This window comes from Silurus meridionalis, chromosome 21 (genome assembly GCF_014805685.1).
Source record: "Silurus meridionalis isolate SWU-2019-XX chromosome 21, ASM1480568v1, whole genome shotgun sequence".
Taxonomy (NCBI): domain Eukaryota; kingdom Metazoa; phylum Chordata; class Actinopteri; order Siluriformes; family Siluridae; genus Silurus; species Silurus meridionalis.
In genome coordinates, this window is record NC_060904.1 from 2080687 (window position 1) to 2097895 (window position 17209).

General features: G+C 38.2%; 1 protein-coding gene across 3 annotated transcripts; it reads left to right on the plus strand.

Moving 5' to 3' along the window:
- Positions 1-1523: 1523 nt before the first annotated feature.
- mybl1 (v-myb avian myeloblastosis viral oncogene homolog-like 1) lies at positions 1524-13514 on the plus strand. Of its 3 annotated transcripts, XM_046833483.1 has the most exons (17): positions 1524-1650; positions 1858-1959; positions 4733-4829; positions 5034-5105; positions 5537-5629; positions 6271-6491; positions 6820-7006; positions 7191-7265; positions 7651-7749; positions 8389-8619; positions 8766-9122; positions 9236-9375; positions 9620-9734; positions 9832-9936; positions 10040-10150; positions 10593-10778; positions 11105-13514. In XM_046833483.1, the coding sequence occupies exons 2-17, from the start codon at positions 1937-1939 to the stop codon at positions 11231-11233; spliced, it is 2241 nt and encodes a 746-aa protein (XP_046689439.1). In that variant the 5' UTR covers positions 1524-1650; positions 1858-1936; the 3' UTR covers positions 11234-13514. The 3 variants fall into 3 exon arrangements, with proteins under 3 accessions (XP_046689439.1, XP_046689438.1, XP_046689440.1); XM_046833482.1 differs by lacking the exon at positions 1524-1650 and having other exon boundaries at positions 1661-1959; XM_046833484.1 differs by lacking the exons at positions 1524-1650; positions 7651-7749 and having other exon boundaries at positions 1661-1959.
- Positions 13515-17209: the final 3695 nt, after the last annotated feature.

Consider the following 17209-nt stretch of genomic DNA (forward strand, 5'->3'; position numbering starts at 1 on the left):
AGGAAATATAGTAATGACCTTAAATTATTGTATTTTTCTGATTTTCACTTATACGTGTATGGAAATTGAAAGAGAGATATATAGAAGTCTATATACCTGTCAGAATTTAAAGACCTTCTAGACTTTTTTTAAGATATCAGAGCAATTTAGAAAAAATTCTAAATACGTGAGTGCGTTAAATACACCATTAAACTACATTTAATTAAACATTATTAATCAAGTAAATACTATTTAATAATGCTTTGAAAAGTACTGTCTATTTGATCATTTTATTTTTAATGACGATGATGATGATGATGATGAAGAAGAAGAAAACTGTTCAGCCACTAGAGGGCGATATACTACAATTTAGAAATTAAACCAGTCTCACAAATACTTCAAAGTTTCCTGCCTTCTTTACTCTACTAAAAAATTAGGGCTATCGGTTGATTAAAATATTTTAACTCAGGATTAATCGCAACATAATCACACATTTTATCTGTTCTAAATGTACCTTAAATGAATACTTTTCAAGTTTTCAATACTTTAATCACCATGGGCATGGACAAATATGGATGCTTTATGCAAATGTTTGTTTATTATAAGCGAAGCCATGCTCAACATGGAGCATAAAGACAAAATATTCTTGTAAACGTTTTAAAGTAATTATGGTGTTTTTAAATTGCGTAAATCATCAGGACACCAAAAAGAACTTTAGCTATTTTTCCACACGGACGGTTTTATTTGCCGGATGTGTGCATCATGGCGGATTTTGGTGCTTGATTTGAGACTTAAACTGTAAAACAGATAGTTTATTGATTAAAATCCTTTTTTTTTGGTGGAGTTTTTTATTTTATATATAAATGTATGAATAAATGTGTTGCGTTAAAGATTTTAATTCCTCGTCTTTTGCATTGAATTATTTATATCTTTTATAAAAATGGTCAAACAGCAACGCTGCGTTAAGCGCGCATTAATAAAATGAGTTCTGTTAAAACAAATTTGCGTTTACGAGTTTATAATTAATTTTGACAGCCCTAAAATATATATATATATATATATATATATATATATATATATATATATATATATATATATATATATATATATACATACTCTGGGTTATAGCTGTCTTTAATGGTAAATCTGTTCAAAAGTATGTGGACACCACATGAAACCAAAACCTAGAAGAAGAAGAGTGACATTTATTGTGAGGGCAAGGGGAAATCCATTGAGTGAGACGCTCAAATAAAGTAAATGTGGGTATGTTAGTGAAGTTCATTTTGTCCAAACAGTGCATGATCTGCGTGGTGTAATCATGTAGTGTGTGTGTGTGTGTGTGTGAGGTTCTATGTAGAAGTCAGGGCAGTGTGCTACTGTTGTTATTGGTGGTGGATTTGTGAATGGAGCATTGTGTCAGAGCGCGCCGCCTATCCTTTTTAGCCAATCACATTCGAGGATTCAAACGCAGCAGGAGTGAGGCTGCGCGCGAGATTCGGCGGGACGGACAAATCAGCCGAAGAAGAAGTAGTAGTAGGAGTAGTAGAAGAAGAAGAAGAAGAAGAAGAAGAAGAAAAGGAGGAGGAGGAAGAAGAAGAGGAAGAGGAGGAATAGGAGGAGGAGGAGGGCGTGAGCTCCGGACACGGCGGGCAAACATACATAGAGAAAACGGCATGTTCCTCTTCTTCTTGACTTGCTTTTAGCTGCGTCTTGGATAGTTTTGTTGTTGTTGGTGTTGTTGCCTGGAAGATTTTTGACGCTCATCGTTGTACTGGAAGTCGTTCGAACACCTGTCTGACAGGTCATAAACGGAAGTGGGTTTGATTTCTGGTGTGTGTGTGTCTGTGTGTCTGTGTGTGTGCGCGCGCGGATTTCCAGGCGCAAGTACAACTGTGGATTTCTCTGACTGTTGCTTTGGAGAAGAATCCTGTCACTGGGGTGACGCTCCACAATCCGCATGGCCAACATGAAGCCACGCAGGTGAGACACCTTCAACAATTAATCATATAAATAGGCAACAAATGTAACTGTTAATCTGCTTCTGATGAATGATCTGTTGTGTATGATCTACTGATGTATGATCTGTTGTGTATGATCTACTGATGTATGATCTGTTGTGTTTGATCCACTGATGCATGATCTGGTGTGTTTGATCCACTGATGCATGATCTGTTGTGTATAATCCACTGATGCATGATCTGTTGTGTATGATCCACTGATGCATGATCTGTTGTGTATGATCTACTGATGCATGATCTGTTGTGTATGGAGTCTGATATTAGCGCGAAGGAAGCACTTTGCATAAACGGATTTTCACTTGTTGACAGCTGCGCCACAGATCAAAGCATATTTTCCGCCAAGTTTCCCTGCTGTATTTATAAAAATGTAAAACACATAACAGATAGACATGGCGTACTGCATGTATATACATTTTAACTGCGTTTCAATATAACAATATGCACTAAAACACCAGGGTTACTATAGTTACTATAGTTGTTAGCGTTACAAAGTAGCTGTGTGCTGTGTGTGTGTGTGTGTGTGTGTGTGTGTGTGTATATAAAATTATATTTATATAAATTATTATTTTTTAATCAAATTTCTTTTCTTGATTAAAACTAGCATGCAATTTGTGTCTTATATACAAATATAATACAGGTTTTAGAGGTAATCCATAATCCAATGTACACAAATAAGCAAGCACTTATAGCTAAATCACCTGCTACTTGATTAGCCAGATAGTGTTAAAGTAATTTATCTTATCTTTATTTTACACATGAAACTGTCAGTATAAACTCCTTACACCTTTCAAAGGGATTTTATATATATTTATTTTCATATCCAATTGATAAAGCTTTATAAGATTGATTAGAGCTACTTTTTCATGCCATATTAAATGGAGTTATTATGTAAGTACATGGTGCCTTATAGCAATTGTGTCTTTATTCACCATTTAATGGATCTGTTATGTAAATATATAGTAATTACAGTGACTTTTTAGTTACAGAAAACATATGATGCATGCCCATTTATATGCCAAGTGACCTAAACCCTTGAGAAAAAAAGTGAGCTTCTTTTTCACCGGGTTGCTAATAGAAACTTATTTAACGATTCATAACATGCTGTGCAAAGGATGTGCAAGATTTTAACAGCAAACAAAAAGTGAGCTCATTTCCAAAATTCGCTGTCATTTCAGACTAACGATGAAGGGACTTTACCACTTAACTGACATATATACAGCACTGAATAGTGAAGTATATACAGAATTGAGTACAAAATTAATATCTACTTATAAATTCATTATATGTCTATTCAGACATGATTTCACAGGTTCACAGGTTAATTCGTTTGAAAATCCCCAAAAATGTGCGAAACGGTTGGGATGATCTCAGCACTCGCAAAAGCCGGGCTTAGGTATTTCCAGACTATGAAGTCATTATGTAACTACTTAGTCATTATGAGGTTATGTGCAAAGACTTTGCTCTCATTCAGGGAGAGAAAAGAAGGACCTAAATTAAGTACTCAAAAACAACTAGCTGCCTTTATAAAGAGAGAAAGATGCATTTTTGTAAATGAGAACAGATTGTGTCAAACAGTCGAATAATGTATAGCTTTATGTTTGCACGTGTGTTTTATGTGGTTTTTTTTGTGTGTTTTTTTTTTTCGCCCCTTTTTCGGTGCCCCTTATAAAGGGTGTGGGTGTGTGTCGGTTGTGGGTTGAATTTTTAACCACAGTACTTCACTTGTACGTGTTGTTTTTTATTTTTAAAGCGACTGCTGATCAGAACACAGCTCACATTCAATCATGCATTAATTTATTTACAGGATTGTTTATAAGCCATCTAAATGCTGATGCTAACATCTGATTACACTTTGTTTTGGTTGAGACAGTGTTTATATTTTTTTTTTGTGGAACTTTAGGTTATAGATTTGAAACCTCAAATATACTGGGCTGACAGATTATGTGCTGCCATTGGCTGAAAGTGACTTTGGCCTGCCTCCTGAATAAGTGATGTGAGCAGTTTACCTCAGAAAGTAAAAGAGGCCGTTTATTTAGAGTCCATTAGAGTCTTTCTCAGAGGGGGAGCTTCATGCTGAACTCCAGTTGCCATGTTTCTTGGCTGAAATAGCTCTTTCATCACAGTTATAACATTTTACAACCAACAGGAGGCCGCTTTTGGCCCGTAAACATGCCTAGTAGAAGGATTTTGGATTTTCATGAAGAGACAGAGCTGGACTACAGTTTACCCTTGAACACCATGCAGCTCTGAGGAGTGTGTACAAGTGCACAAATTCTTGTTATTTTCAGATTATGTCACTGTTATTATGTCTTATACAGTGTTTTCTTCCAGTTATGATTTAGTGATAATGCGACTTACTTTGGTGAGACATTTATACTTCAGTATCTTAAGACACAGTGTCGTGATTAAACCTTCAGATCCCTGCATGTGGGGAAATGTTACCAAGCAACAAGGAATTCCTGTGAACGGATTTCAACTGGGTTTCTGTGGTCATTTCCAAAAAAAAAAAAAATGCACTTGCTTACCTTTTAGGGGTTCATTAGACCAGTAATAGTTTACAGCGTAAAAAAAAATCTGGGTTGCCAGATTGCAGACTTTTTGTTGCATGTTTTTTTTTTTTCTTTTTGAAACCATGGTTTAAACAAGGTGGTGGTCAACAGGTAAAAAAAAAAAAAAATAGTGCATTGAAAACTTCTCCTCAATATCTTTCATTCCTTCCTTCCTTTTTTTTTTAGTGAGGATGAGGATGATGACCGTCAGTCTAAAGAGACTGACACCGAACCCAAGAACTCAAAAAAGTTGCTCAGCAAAGTGAAGTGGTCGAGAGAAGAGGTAATGTTTTTTCTCTGTTTTATGGGTCAGCTAAGATTTTAGCACTGACTGATGAAACCCTGTTGATGCAATATTTTAAGACTGTAAATTTAGGCTAATTGGAAACTCCCTGAGATTCAAAAGATAAATGAAAGCATGAACCATCTCATGCTTTCTGAATCACTAATGAAGAGACATTGATTATTTTTTTAAAACTTTGTTTAGGACGAGAGGCTCAAGAAGCTTGTCGAGCAGCACGGTACAGATGCATGGAGATTGATCGCTAATTATTTCCCAGTAAGTAATAAAAATCAATGATAAAATTATTATTTATAAACATTAATGCAATTTAAATAGTAAATACATTTGATGGTTACATGCAATTGTTTTGTATTACTTCAAAACCAGTTTTTATGGAATGATATAAATAAAGAAATGTATATACATATTTATAGAGCAGAGAGTAGGAAAATGGTTAAAGTGTGCTGTGATCGGTCAAATCTTTGAAAAATGAAGAAACATTTAACTATATAAACATTTATATATTCTTATTAGCTAATTATATGCTCTTACAGAGAATAACGTTTAACAACTTAAAAAAAAAAAAAAAAAAAAGCAAATCACAGTGTAAGCAAATTAAAATACATTTAGTTTTAGCAGCTTCAGGTTCTATTGCAGGTGTAGAGTACCTGCAGGTGCTAAACTGGGATTTTGTTGGTTCTCCACAGACGAGGACAGATGGCCAGTGTCAACACCGCTGGCAGAAAGTTCTAAACCCAGAACTGGTGAAAGGACCCTGGACAAAAGAGGAGGATCATAGGGTAAGACGAGCTGGGTGTTCACCGGCCTGATGGGATGACATGGGAGGTGGGCGCTACGAAATAATGACATTTCAGGGTAGCAGAAATCCCTTGTGTAAGAGCCCACCCTGAAGTATATGTTGAAGCTTTACCATAGTTCTAGAGGTTTTTAGTAAACTGCAAAATAAGAGAAGAGATTGTAATAAGATCTGCATACTGTACCACATTTATTTGTGTAATGTAGAACGTTTTAGGTTAAGACACACTTTCTCTAATAATCATTTTCTGTGAGGACGTTTCAGAGCCAGGTCTGCACAAAGCTCGATTGGGAACAAATAGCTAAGAGGTGGAGTAATGCATTCCCTGAATAATAATAGCTTCAGTGACCTCAGCACCAGAGGAATGCAGTAAATGCTGTCTCACTATGCAAATATGATTCCCGCTCTCCCTGTAAATGGAAGAAAAAAAACAGCAAGCATTTGTGGAAAACTTCAGCTTGCATACATTCAAATTCAAACAAGCCAGAACAACTTGTATTACATTGAGACATTTGTTTTTAGAAGTATAAATAAGATTAAAAAAGAAAAAAAAAAAGTTTCCACCTTTGCTATGAATTTTTTACTTTAGTTTTTTTCTCAAATGAATATTCTGTATCATTACAGGTAATAGAACTGGTGCACAAATACGGGCCGAAGCGCTGGTCCGTCATCGCTAAGCACCTACAGGGCCGTATAGGCAAGCAATGTCGAGAGCGCTGGCACAACCATCTCAACCCTGACGTGAAGAAGTCCTCCTGGACTCAGGAAGAGGATCGCATTATCTACGAGGCACACAAACGGCTTGGTAACCGCTGGGCTGAGATCTCAAAGTTGTTGCCTGGAAGGTATAATGTTTTGTGTTTGTAATCTAAAATCAGTAGCCTTGAACTCAAATTGACTCAGTAGACATCTACAGAAAGAAGAAAGCCTTACATTCTATTGACTTTTGTTAAAAAAAACAAAAAAGAGAAAATGTGCTTTAAAAGTAACTGAATTCCTGCACCTATATACTTTATTACATCCTTTTATTTACCCCTAGATTTAACCAGTAGAACAAAAAATTGGTCAGCAGTTTGTTGTTTCACCTGCCTGGTTTACTAACTATTTAAATAACTAATGAGTTCTTCAACCCTGTATTAGCAAAACGTTTGTGTAACTGTATTTTATTTTCAGGACAGACAACTCTATCAAAAACCACTGGAACTCCACAATGCGCAGGAAGGTGGAGCAGGAAGGTTACCTGCAGGACGGCAACAGGAGCTTCAGTGCTGAACAGCCACAGAAGAGACGCCATAAAGGCTGTCAGTCTGTGGAGCAATCGCATGTCGATAGCCATCTGCTAGTCAGCAGTCAGTCACAGGTGACAACCGCTATAGTGCCAAGCATGAGGTGCTATAGTCAAACTTAGAATGTTTAAAATGTTTATATTTATTTAATTATAATGTGCATTTTTAATATTTGCTGACATAATATTCCAACGGTGAGTAAGCATTTAGTTATTTTTGCAAAAAAAATATTAATTTGTTTTCTTTTTGGCTGTGTAGGTAGCAGGATATATGTATGGGTCTGCAAATGGACAGGGTATGGACAGCATGACAGAGAGTTCGAGCTTTATGTCGGTAAGTGCCACTTTCATGCTTTTTTTTTTTTTTCCTCGTTTTGTGTTGTTTTTTTCTTCCCTGTTTTTTCCCCTTCCTGCAATACTTTTCTCTCGAATCAAAAAATTTTTCTCAACTGTCAGTGTTGTGTTCTGCATGCTGGTGTTATAAATTCTGATTCTGAATTTCTCTTATTCTAAATAACATCATGGGTATTCTGCAAATCGTATCTTACATTCTGGCCTTGTGGAAAAAAAGAAAGAAAAGAAAAAGCAATTTCAAAACCTCAGTGGAATTTGGGATCAGAACCTTCGTTGAAATGTTTTGTGTTTTTGACAGTAAAATCGTTGTCTCCGTCTCTCCTTCTGTCTTTTCCTTCATTTCCTCCCGGTTCATCATCTCACAGCCGTGCCATGACGATCCCGACAAAGAGCAGCGGATTAAGGAGCTAGAGCTGCTCCTTATGTCCGCTGAGAATGAAGTCAGAAGACAGTCCGGTCCTTGTGTAAGAACCACTGTGTGTGCGCGTAGAGTAGTGCGCTTAGGCTTCCCTACCCCTTCCATACTTCCCTTATCCCCCTTTTTTGCCCCTCACAACATCTGCGCTTGGTGACCCTCGCTTACCCTCATTGCTACTCCACCTGATAGTGGCCTGCTGTCAGTAACTAGATCCTTTAGCGCACAGCATGAGAGCGCCTGGCGAAGAAAACCTGCTTGAAAGTCATTGCTTTCATTGTAGCTCAAACTTTGTCCTTTTTTTTCTTTTCTCTTTTTGTGCTCTACAACTTGGCAGCAGTGATTATTTTTTTTTGTTGTTGTTCTATCCAGACCTTTGAGATATTCTGAAATATGAGTAGCTTGTTAGGAACTGTTAAAGTATAATTTAACTCGTTACGTAATAATGGCCTTATTAATGTTTACCATTCACACCAGTAAAATCAGAGTAACTCATTCCGAGAGCAGGAATGGGTTTCTGATTAGCCTGCTGTCTCTCCGTTAGTGGTTTTTTTTATTTTTTTATTTTTATTCACCAGTCTGGAAACTACATTATTTTTCATTATAACTATCATCAATCAGTCATCAATCTCATTCTATTGGCTGTAGTACTCACCTGTCTGACTCACAATGATTGGTTCTTGTTTAGAACCCAGAAAGCTACTCGACCTGGTCAGAGAGTCTGGCGGATGATACCATAAGTACCACAGGGACTTCCGAAGAGTCAGGTGTTGAGGTGGGACGAGCAGAGAAGAGCCGTGCTACTCCTGTACCACTGCATGTTTCTCCCAGCAAGTTTCTAGCAGTGGAGGCTAGCGCTGTGCTCTCTAGTCTGCAGACCATTCCTGAGTTTGCAGAAACGATAGACCTCATCGACTCGGTGAGCAGGAGGCACTCATTTACACCAAAATCACTAACGTTTATTTTTATTTCTTTTTCTCTCTATTTCCAAAATTTTACAACAAAAATGCTTCTCTATTTATCAAATTATTAACAAACCTGTTACACGCTTTGGATCCAATGCAGGATCCTATGGCATGGAGCGAGGTGGGAAGTTTTGACCTATCCGTCAGTCCTCTGAAACCCCCTGTCCTTGATGACGCATACTCAGCTCAAGATGAGGACACAGAGGATCTTGGGTACCCTACTCCTGCCCCTGCTCTGTGCAGGCCCCGTGCTGGAATGATTCAGGAGAAACACGTTCCTCATAGCACTCGCACTGTGGGCAAATTCAACTCTCCTCCACTTGGCCTATCAAGGAAGAAGACGAGAGAGAGAGCAGACCAGTCACCTAGTGATGAGGCAAACTGTGGCTCTTTCACAGACAACAGGAATTCTCTGAAAAGCACACCAGTTAAAGGACTTCCGTTCTCACCCTCTCAGGTATGAAGTGTGAACCAGAATATAACCACAAAAGTGTATTTGTTCATATACAGTTTCTCTGTTTTACCCAGAGTGTTTCTCATGTCTCTTTCTAATTTCAACTCCTTTTACAGTTCTTCAACATATCTGGAGCTGAGCATATAAACCTGGACAATCCTGCACTAACTTCCACTCCGGTGTGCGCACAGAAAAACTTCTCCAGCACTCCGCAGCAGAGAGAAACCACACCCAAACATCAGAAGGAGAATGCTGGGTAAGATATGATACTATTGGCAGTATTACTAACACTAAAACCACACTATTTATCTGTTTATATCTGGTTCCTGTTATCACATACTCTCTTTTTCTTTCAATTGAAGTTGCATAAGAAACACTCTCTCTTGTATAAGATCTATAAAAACCTGGCTTGTCACGTTAGCAAGAAATCACAAGGCATAAAACAGTACTTCTTGTGCATGAGAATTCAGCAGCGTATAAATACATCTTTATTTGTGCAGTTTCAGGACACCCAAAGTGCGCAAGTCTATAATGGTTCACACTCCAAGGACACCCACTCCATTCAAAAATGCCTTGGCTGCCCAGGAAAAGATGCACGGGCCCTTAAAAATGGTGGTCAGTATCTTTACCTTGATTGAATGGTTAATACAGTGCATGTGTGTGAGACAAGCGTACAATATGTGCATTTGTAATTTTTTTTTTCTGTGCACAGCCTCAGCCACTGGCTTTTCTAGAGGAAGACATTAGGGAAGTGTTGAAGGAGGAGACAGGGACGGATATTTTTATTCATGGACAGCCTGAACAAAGAGCGTATGAGGTACACAGGACTTTCACGCTGCTCATTTTTCTTTATGAACTGTACAGTGTAGTGTTTACCTCAACAAATACTTTTTTTCTGACATTGTTTGTCTGATGTATAGGTGGAGGCTCCAGCCAGGAAGGTGAGGAAGTCTTTGCTGTTGGACAGTTGGGGAAAAGACTGTCTCAGTGTGCAACTGTTTCCTCAGCAGCAGATTAGCAGTAGCACACAGGTAAGAGCAAAAATGTAACCAGTACAGGATTTTATTGTCTGAATTAATACTTTTCAATCTAGTAGATTAATGGTAGTTTGGCAGCAATACAATACAGTACAAGCCCTAGGTTCACATGAATTATATGTTAATTTTATAATACTATGAACACACTCATTCTAATATAGTACATTCCATGACAGTTTCTACTGTAACAACTTGCATGGTAGACATTCCACACAATCTAATACCAATAATGATTGGATTAAAGTCATGTTTGTTACATATAACAAAAAAAAAAACCAGAAGGAATCCATCATGGTTTTCCATCATGGGAGAATCGTCTGAGCCGAGGACAGATTCCGATTTCTCAGCAACAAAACAAGCAGCCCTGCCACATATTTGCTTAATGTAGACTATGTTTGTGAAGTAAGTGTAGTCATAAGATTCTTTTTTCCAACAGTCTCATAACGATGGCATGTTGAGCAGCACAATTCTGATGACCCCACTGACAGAAGGAGAGGAGGAGCTCATCTGTTCCCCAGGCTCACTGAAAATGGACTCCCAACTTCCCATCTGCCCTCTCAGCCCTCAGGCAAAAAAGGAGCTCCTTACACAGCGAAGCCCAGTCTACCAGGCCTCCACGCAGGTAAGACACTTTACAGGTATGACATCTTGAGCTTAAAGAAGGAGCTTAAGGTGGTTAAGGCTCTGGGTTGCTGATCGGAAGGTTGAGGGTTCAAGCCCCAGTATCGCCAAGCTGCCACTCTTGGGCCCCTGAGCAAGGCCCTTAACCCTCTGTGCTCCAGGGGTGCTGTATCATAGCTGACCCTGCTTTCTGACCCCAGGTTCCGCACAAGCTGGGATTTGCAAGGAAAGAATTTGACTGTGCTGACATGTATATGTGACTAATAAAGGCTTTTCTAATCTGGTGATATGTATTGTGTACTTAAACCTGATGCTCTATCTTGTTAGGTGAGCAGTGAGTGGGAGACAGTGGTGTTCGGGAAGACACAGGACCAGCTAATCATGACTGAGCAAGCAAGACACTACCTGAATTCCTCCCAGCTGCCATCATGCACCTCCAGAGCTCTGGTTCTGTGAGGTCCAGAGCTCCTTTCTGCTCCCTACAGCAGCCCCCTCATTCCTGGCACTTCACTTTTAGACAATCTGGTGTAGGAAACTAAACATTCACCTTTTTTTGTACGTGTGCTTAAGACTTACAGCGTATTGCAAAGTATTTAAAAAAAAAAAGGCGCATTAATGACTCGATTTTGTCACTAAAAGAACGCAACCAGTCTTCCTGTTAAGATTACACTTTTGTGATGAACATTCTAGATTTGTTAATCTAGCCTAAGGTGATTCGTTGGCCGTCTTGTGTAACTTTTAGTGTGGAGTATTAGGAGAAGCCAAGAAGATCTTTTTTTGCCTCAGCTGTTTGTTACTGGAGTGTAGAGAATTTCACATTAATGACCTTTTTTTTAAATTATTATTATTATTATTTTGCCTCTTGTCATGTCAGGTCCAGAAAAATGAGGAAATTCCAAAGAAAAAGATTTCTGGTGGAGGTCATCACTGGAAGAAAACGGGAAAAAAGGCATGCGCATACCAGTTAGTCCTTTTGGGATTTTTAACATTTTACTTTACTAGAGTTTTTTTTTTTTAAAGCAAAAATAGTGTCTTAAGGATCGAAGAGCACTAGCAGTGTTGCACTACTGATTGTGGGTAACGGTAACGGTAAAGGGGAGGGGCTCTAAGTGTGTAGAGGGGAACTGGATAGCACTTGCAATGTGACTGTTTCAGCTCGACCCATGAGGGTTCTGCTCCATGTTTTTTGCTGAGTTTGACACTCACTGAATGTATTGTACAGCGTTTAACTTCTAAAGTAGCGTCGAACGGAAGGGTATTTTAGAAAGGGTAATAAAGTTTTTCTTTTTTTTTTTGATTTTCTAATTTATTCGGTTGATATAATTCGAGTTGTTGAGATGTTTATTGAGCACCTGGATTGTCCAGTTTTTGAAACAGACCTACCTTTTGCTGACAGACACAGCAGTGACTGCAGCCTAAAAGCAAAACCAACAACTTGCATCCTAGCTGCTTTAGTTTTCAAACTGAAGTCGTATTCGGTACCGATTTTTAATATGCAGTCTCACACAAGTAACACGTTCCAAGATTAGATGGATTTATCCATCATTTAGGGCTGTAGGATCTATTTATTAAATCTTTACTAATTTATTTATTTCAAAAATATAAAGAGAATTTTATTTCTGTTATTTACAATATTTGGCTACCTTCCATCAGAAGTTTTAACAACATACACTGCCAGTTATCATTCTTTACTAATTGCTATCAATCTAGCATCAGTCTAGTCATCTCCAAAGTTCAAACAAGTTGAATTATACTACAGGTAGAAACATTCAGCTTCTAAATGCTTGTGTAGGCAAATTGCACTTTTTAAATGTTGTCTGTTTTTTAGTCTTTTTCTTCGGCGTCTTAATTTTTAATTTTTTTTTAAACAAAATCCCCTAAAGTGTTTACATTTTCAGTCTTTTTGTGATGGTGATTGAAGTGGCCGAGTTTTTTTTTTTTTTCTTCTTGTACAAATGAAACACTGATATTTTTAATGGACTAAAATAAGAGTTCCTTTCTCTCACTAAGTAATTCTTCAGGTGAAACCGAAGGCTGTGCTGTAGCTGAGATTCAGAAAAGAAGTGAACGAAACACAAGCACAGTCCTTTGGAGATGTAGAACATTTGTACTGCTTGAATCTAACTTTGGTGTTGAAGGTTATTGAGAATGTTTTTAATTTTTTATTTTTTTTATACCGGTTAATGTGAAATTATTCAGTAGGTTTTTAAAGGGTCTACATTAAGGCATTATAATTAAAGCAAGGCTCTGTGATGTGCTAAGAGCTTTTTTAAAAATCAGTTGGTTAATCCAACACTGACACCCTGTCATCTGGTAGCATTTTTGCGATTTTATTTGTACAAAAAAAATTTGCGATTCCCAGAGTTCATTTAAATATTCACCGCATTTAATAGCATTCGATTCAATATTATTTAAAGTAACAGTGCAGGTAACAGCAGAGTTGTGAGGCATATGTGTATATTTCTGTCTTGTTTTTAATGTAGCTGTAAGTTTATGTGTATAAAATCTTATTTAACACTCAACCACCTAATCGTAGGCTTTGAAGGAAAGTAGATATATGTTTGCATGACAAACCGTACATTCATCTTATCTGACACATTTTCACAAGCAAGACATTTTACTTCCAACACTATTTTGCTCAGCATATTATCGCCTGCCTCTCTGAATCCTGCCAATAAACATTGTGACCCTTGTATTTATTGAGGGGGGAAAAAAATAAAATGCTTTGTTCAATGTATTATGATTTCAGTGTCTTTTTTTTATCAGCTACCAAACTCATTCCAGTTATCCATGAGTCTCACAGGTGCATATTACACTGAAGCTGATTGCAAACTTTAATTTCTGGTGAAAGTTAGTGGGGGATTGCTGACATTTTTGAATTTGGGGGTCATCATAAATATGCCCCTTCTGAACAAGAGGCCTCTCTGCAGGTCAGCTGCTCCAGCTAAAGGGGCCCACTCGGCCATGAAATAATGTCTTTTGGCTCCATTGTTCGCTGAGTCTGTTAGTTTTACAGACCCATTCACTCAATTGCCCCCAAATGGAGGAGTGTGTAGGCCCCACTGACATGCCTTCTGCTGCCTAAAACCATTACAAGCCCATGGCACACGCACTCTAAATCATTTCTCCTTCTGACTCATGCTATTGTGTCTTTTAGTGGCCAAACATTGGCTTGAGAGATGTCAAAGGCTCCATTGACCTCAACTTGGGTTGGCGCTTTTGTACAGTATGTGCTTGAATGCAGCTGGAGTCCTGCTGGTTGATCCCAAAACACCTGTTGTATGATCTGACAGTGATGCGCATACTTCAGAGTTGCTCACTAAGCTGATTATTTAGCACATAAGAGTGTCTAAATGCAACATTATTGCATTTTCCATGTGCATGAACAGAAGGGAGAACGGCAGGTACTCTCAGCCAGTGAGACATAACTAAAAGCACAAAGATGGAAGAATGTAAAAAGATTCATAGTCATTCGTGGTTCCCCCACACCAGCCCACTGATACACTACCTCCACTGGATTCCTGTAACTTTTTGCAACAGATTTAAAACACTAGTGCTTGCCTACAAAACCAAAACTGGACCAGAACCCCTCCAACTCTTATCTTACATGACACTGCACCACACTCACTCCAATCTTCAACCATTGCTTGACTGGGTATACCATCTCACAAGGTACAAGGAAGACATGCTTCTAGACTTTTCACTGTTTTGGCATCCAAATGGTGGAACTTCCACTTGATGTCTGAAAAGCTGAGTCACTAGCAGTCTTTAAATGACCTTCTAAGGTTCTTAAATTAACACTTTCCCAGCAGAGTTTTAGATGAATGCTGTTCTTAGATCTTGTCCTAATGAACCATTATTAGAATGTATTTATTGATAGAGACTTTAAAGCACTTTGAAAGTTGCCCTGAATAACCACCTGCCAAATGGCATAAGTGTAAATTTAAACTGAAAAAAAAAACCTTAAACCTGAAAAACCCAACCAAAGGGGTTCTTCTTGCAGGTTATAAAGCAGAAAATTTCAGTTCTATTTACTGCATTTAGCAGATGCCTTTAACAAAAATAAACATGCTCTGCACACATACATGCAAGAGTTATTAGAGCAAAAAAAAAAGTGGGTTTTCTGTTTATTGTTGAATTTATTTTGTGAATTTCTTTTAGAACCCATTTAGAATATTCGTTAAACTCGCTCATTCTATATACGTGTATATCTAGTCTATGTTGTAACATAGAAGGGCATTATGATAATTATTAAAATGCAAAAATAATTAATCATTAAATGACATTAAAGACATCACATAGGTTTCATGTGGCACCTTTCAAGTTTCTTTGGCTTGTCCCACTTTATAAATTCTCTGCTGAGAAAAAAACTATATAACAGTATTTACAGTTTTATTACAAATTCCGACTATAAACCCTCTTTCATGAAGCTTTACAAATGAACAAAATTAAGAAACCATTTTTGTAGTTAATATTCTAGTTATTCTACAGTGCTACACATGCTTGTGATTGGCAGATGTAGCTCAGTTCTTAATGTTCCCTCTAAACGATTGAAAGATTGTTGGTTCTCGGTCAAATTTGCTGAATTAATAAATTTTTTGGAGGAAGTCATCAATGATTTATACATAATAACAATTGCATAAACAGCCAAGCATCACCCCCTTGCTTAGTAATATATGGGTGTTTAGAGGTGTCCCTGAACGGCATGTGGCAGGGTGCAAACTCATCAGCACGAAGCCCCTCCCCCTCGCCTGTGTGCATACTGCCAGCTTTTGTGCGTGCCAGACAGCAGATGGTCAGCCATTATAGCAGTGACAGCCCTAGTCATCTGGCAGGCACCCTCAAATCGGGCGGGAAATCCACGCGAGGAGCTGGAGCTTCAGCCAGGCCTGCCTGTGCGTTTATTTAGGTCAGAATTTCCACTGGCCTGCACATGGCTCCTGCTGAGAGCTTGGACACTAGACAGACCACGCGCATAACTATAGTGTTTAAACTTGGAGGAGGAAGCTATGAATAAACAGCAAGCCAAGAAGTTGTGTTGCTGCATGACAGGCTTTGTGTAGAAATAAAGAAGGTGAGACATTGTCAGTAGGTGTAGGTTAAGGAGCAGGTATTTACCAGTTGTGATTTTCCTGCATCTGGACATTGTAGTTAGTTGATTGAAGGGTGTAACCAGAGATGGAATAGTTTCTTTCATGCAGCATGGGCCCGATTCTGCAGGAGAAGCACCTGGTGAATGAGTGGGACACCGCGGGTGACCATGGTGTTCTCTGGGTGTGGCATGAGTGAACGCTCTCGCTGTCCAGCTTAACAGCTGCTCTGCAGGTTATCTCCAGGTACCAGCTGCCATAGATGTGAAAAAAAAGGCCTTGCAGTACGTGGGTTCCCCTTCTCTGGCCCCCAAACCAGGACATCAATGTGACATCAGCAGTTGCTGAGTTTGCTCTAGGATTAAGACTAATTAAAGCATTCAGCAAGCCCTCCATCAGAAGCCAAGAGAGAAAGCTCCCAGCTTTTAGGCTGGTTAATCTCAATCGAGCAGATGGCCGAGGCACCTTAGTAGCCTAAAAACCTCTAGAAAAATCAGTTACTTGAAAATAGAGATGAGTGATTTAGAAATGTTAGACATATAAACATATGACGCACAATGCTGTGTAGTCTTATGCACTATATATAGAGAGAGCAAGTTACAGATGGTGTGTAAAAAGATACCCCAGAGATAACAGTGTGCATGCATGTAAGAGTGTCTCAGCCCAAAACAAGTTATAGGTAATTATTAGGTTTGACTGAAGGCTCTGCTTTATAGAAACAAAAGAAAAGAGTAGAATGCAAAGCAAGATTTAGTGCATGTTGTCTTCATTAAAGTGATCTTAAACGCTTGCGACCAATAACGAGGTCCCTCATTAGTGGTTTGATATGTGTCAGGAGCTGAATCTCATTATATTACGAGGTGACCGGCTCAAAGCTGTTCATTTGACAGTTTTGCAGAGCATGATTAATATGCATACTTACAGTATTACATCATCTCTCAGCATACAGTAAATACATATAAACTTCTTTTAGTTTTTAAACAAATGATTAGTCCCTATTATGTTTAATGAGCTTATATTTATTTATAATAATAATAATAATAATAATAATACAAAAATAATATTATGATAATGAGAAATATTTGATCATTTTTCTTCACTTGCTACGTCATTTTTGAAGTGTTTCAAAGGAATAAACTGAGAAACATAGTGAAGTATGGAAATACATGAGAGCAAATATTAAAAAATAGGCCTATACAGTACAGGAAGCCTAATAACATTTTGCAAAATGTCCTGCATCTGGCATATAAATCTGCTCTTTTATGGCTTATTTCAACACGTCCCAAATTGACCGCAAATACACTGATATTCCATTTGGTCATATTAGCCGAGCTGCCACCGG

What these genes read in the sequence shown, in the direction of transcription:
- mybl1 (XM_046833483.1), top strand. Translation starts at nt 1,937, where the DNA reads ATGGCCAACATGAAGCCACGCAG. An exon ending in CAAAAGAGGAGGATCATAGG is followed by an intron (nt 5,630 to 6,270) that starts GTAAGACGAGCT and finishes GTATCATTACAG; the next exon opens with GTAATAGAACTGGTGCACAA. An exon ending in AGATTAGCAGTAGCACACAG is followed by an intron (nt 10,151 to 10,592) that starts GTAAGAGCAAAA and finishes TTTTTCCAACAG; the next exon opens with TCTCATAACGATGGCATGTT.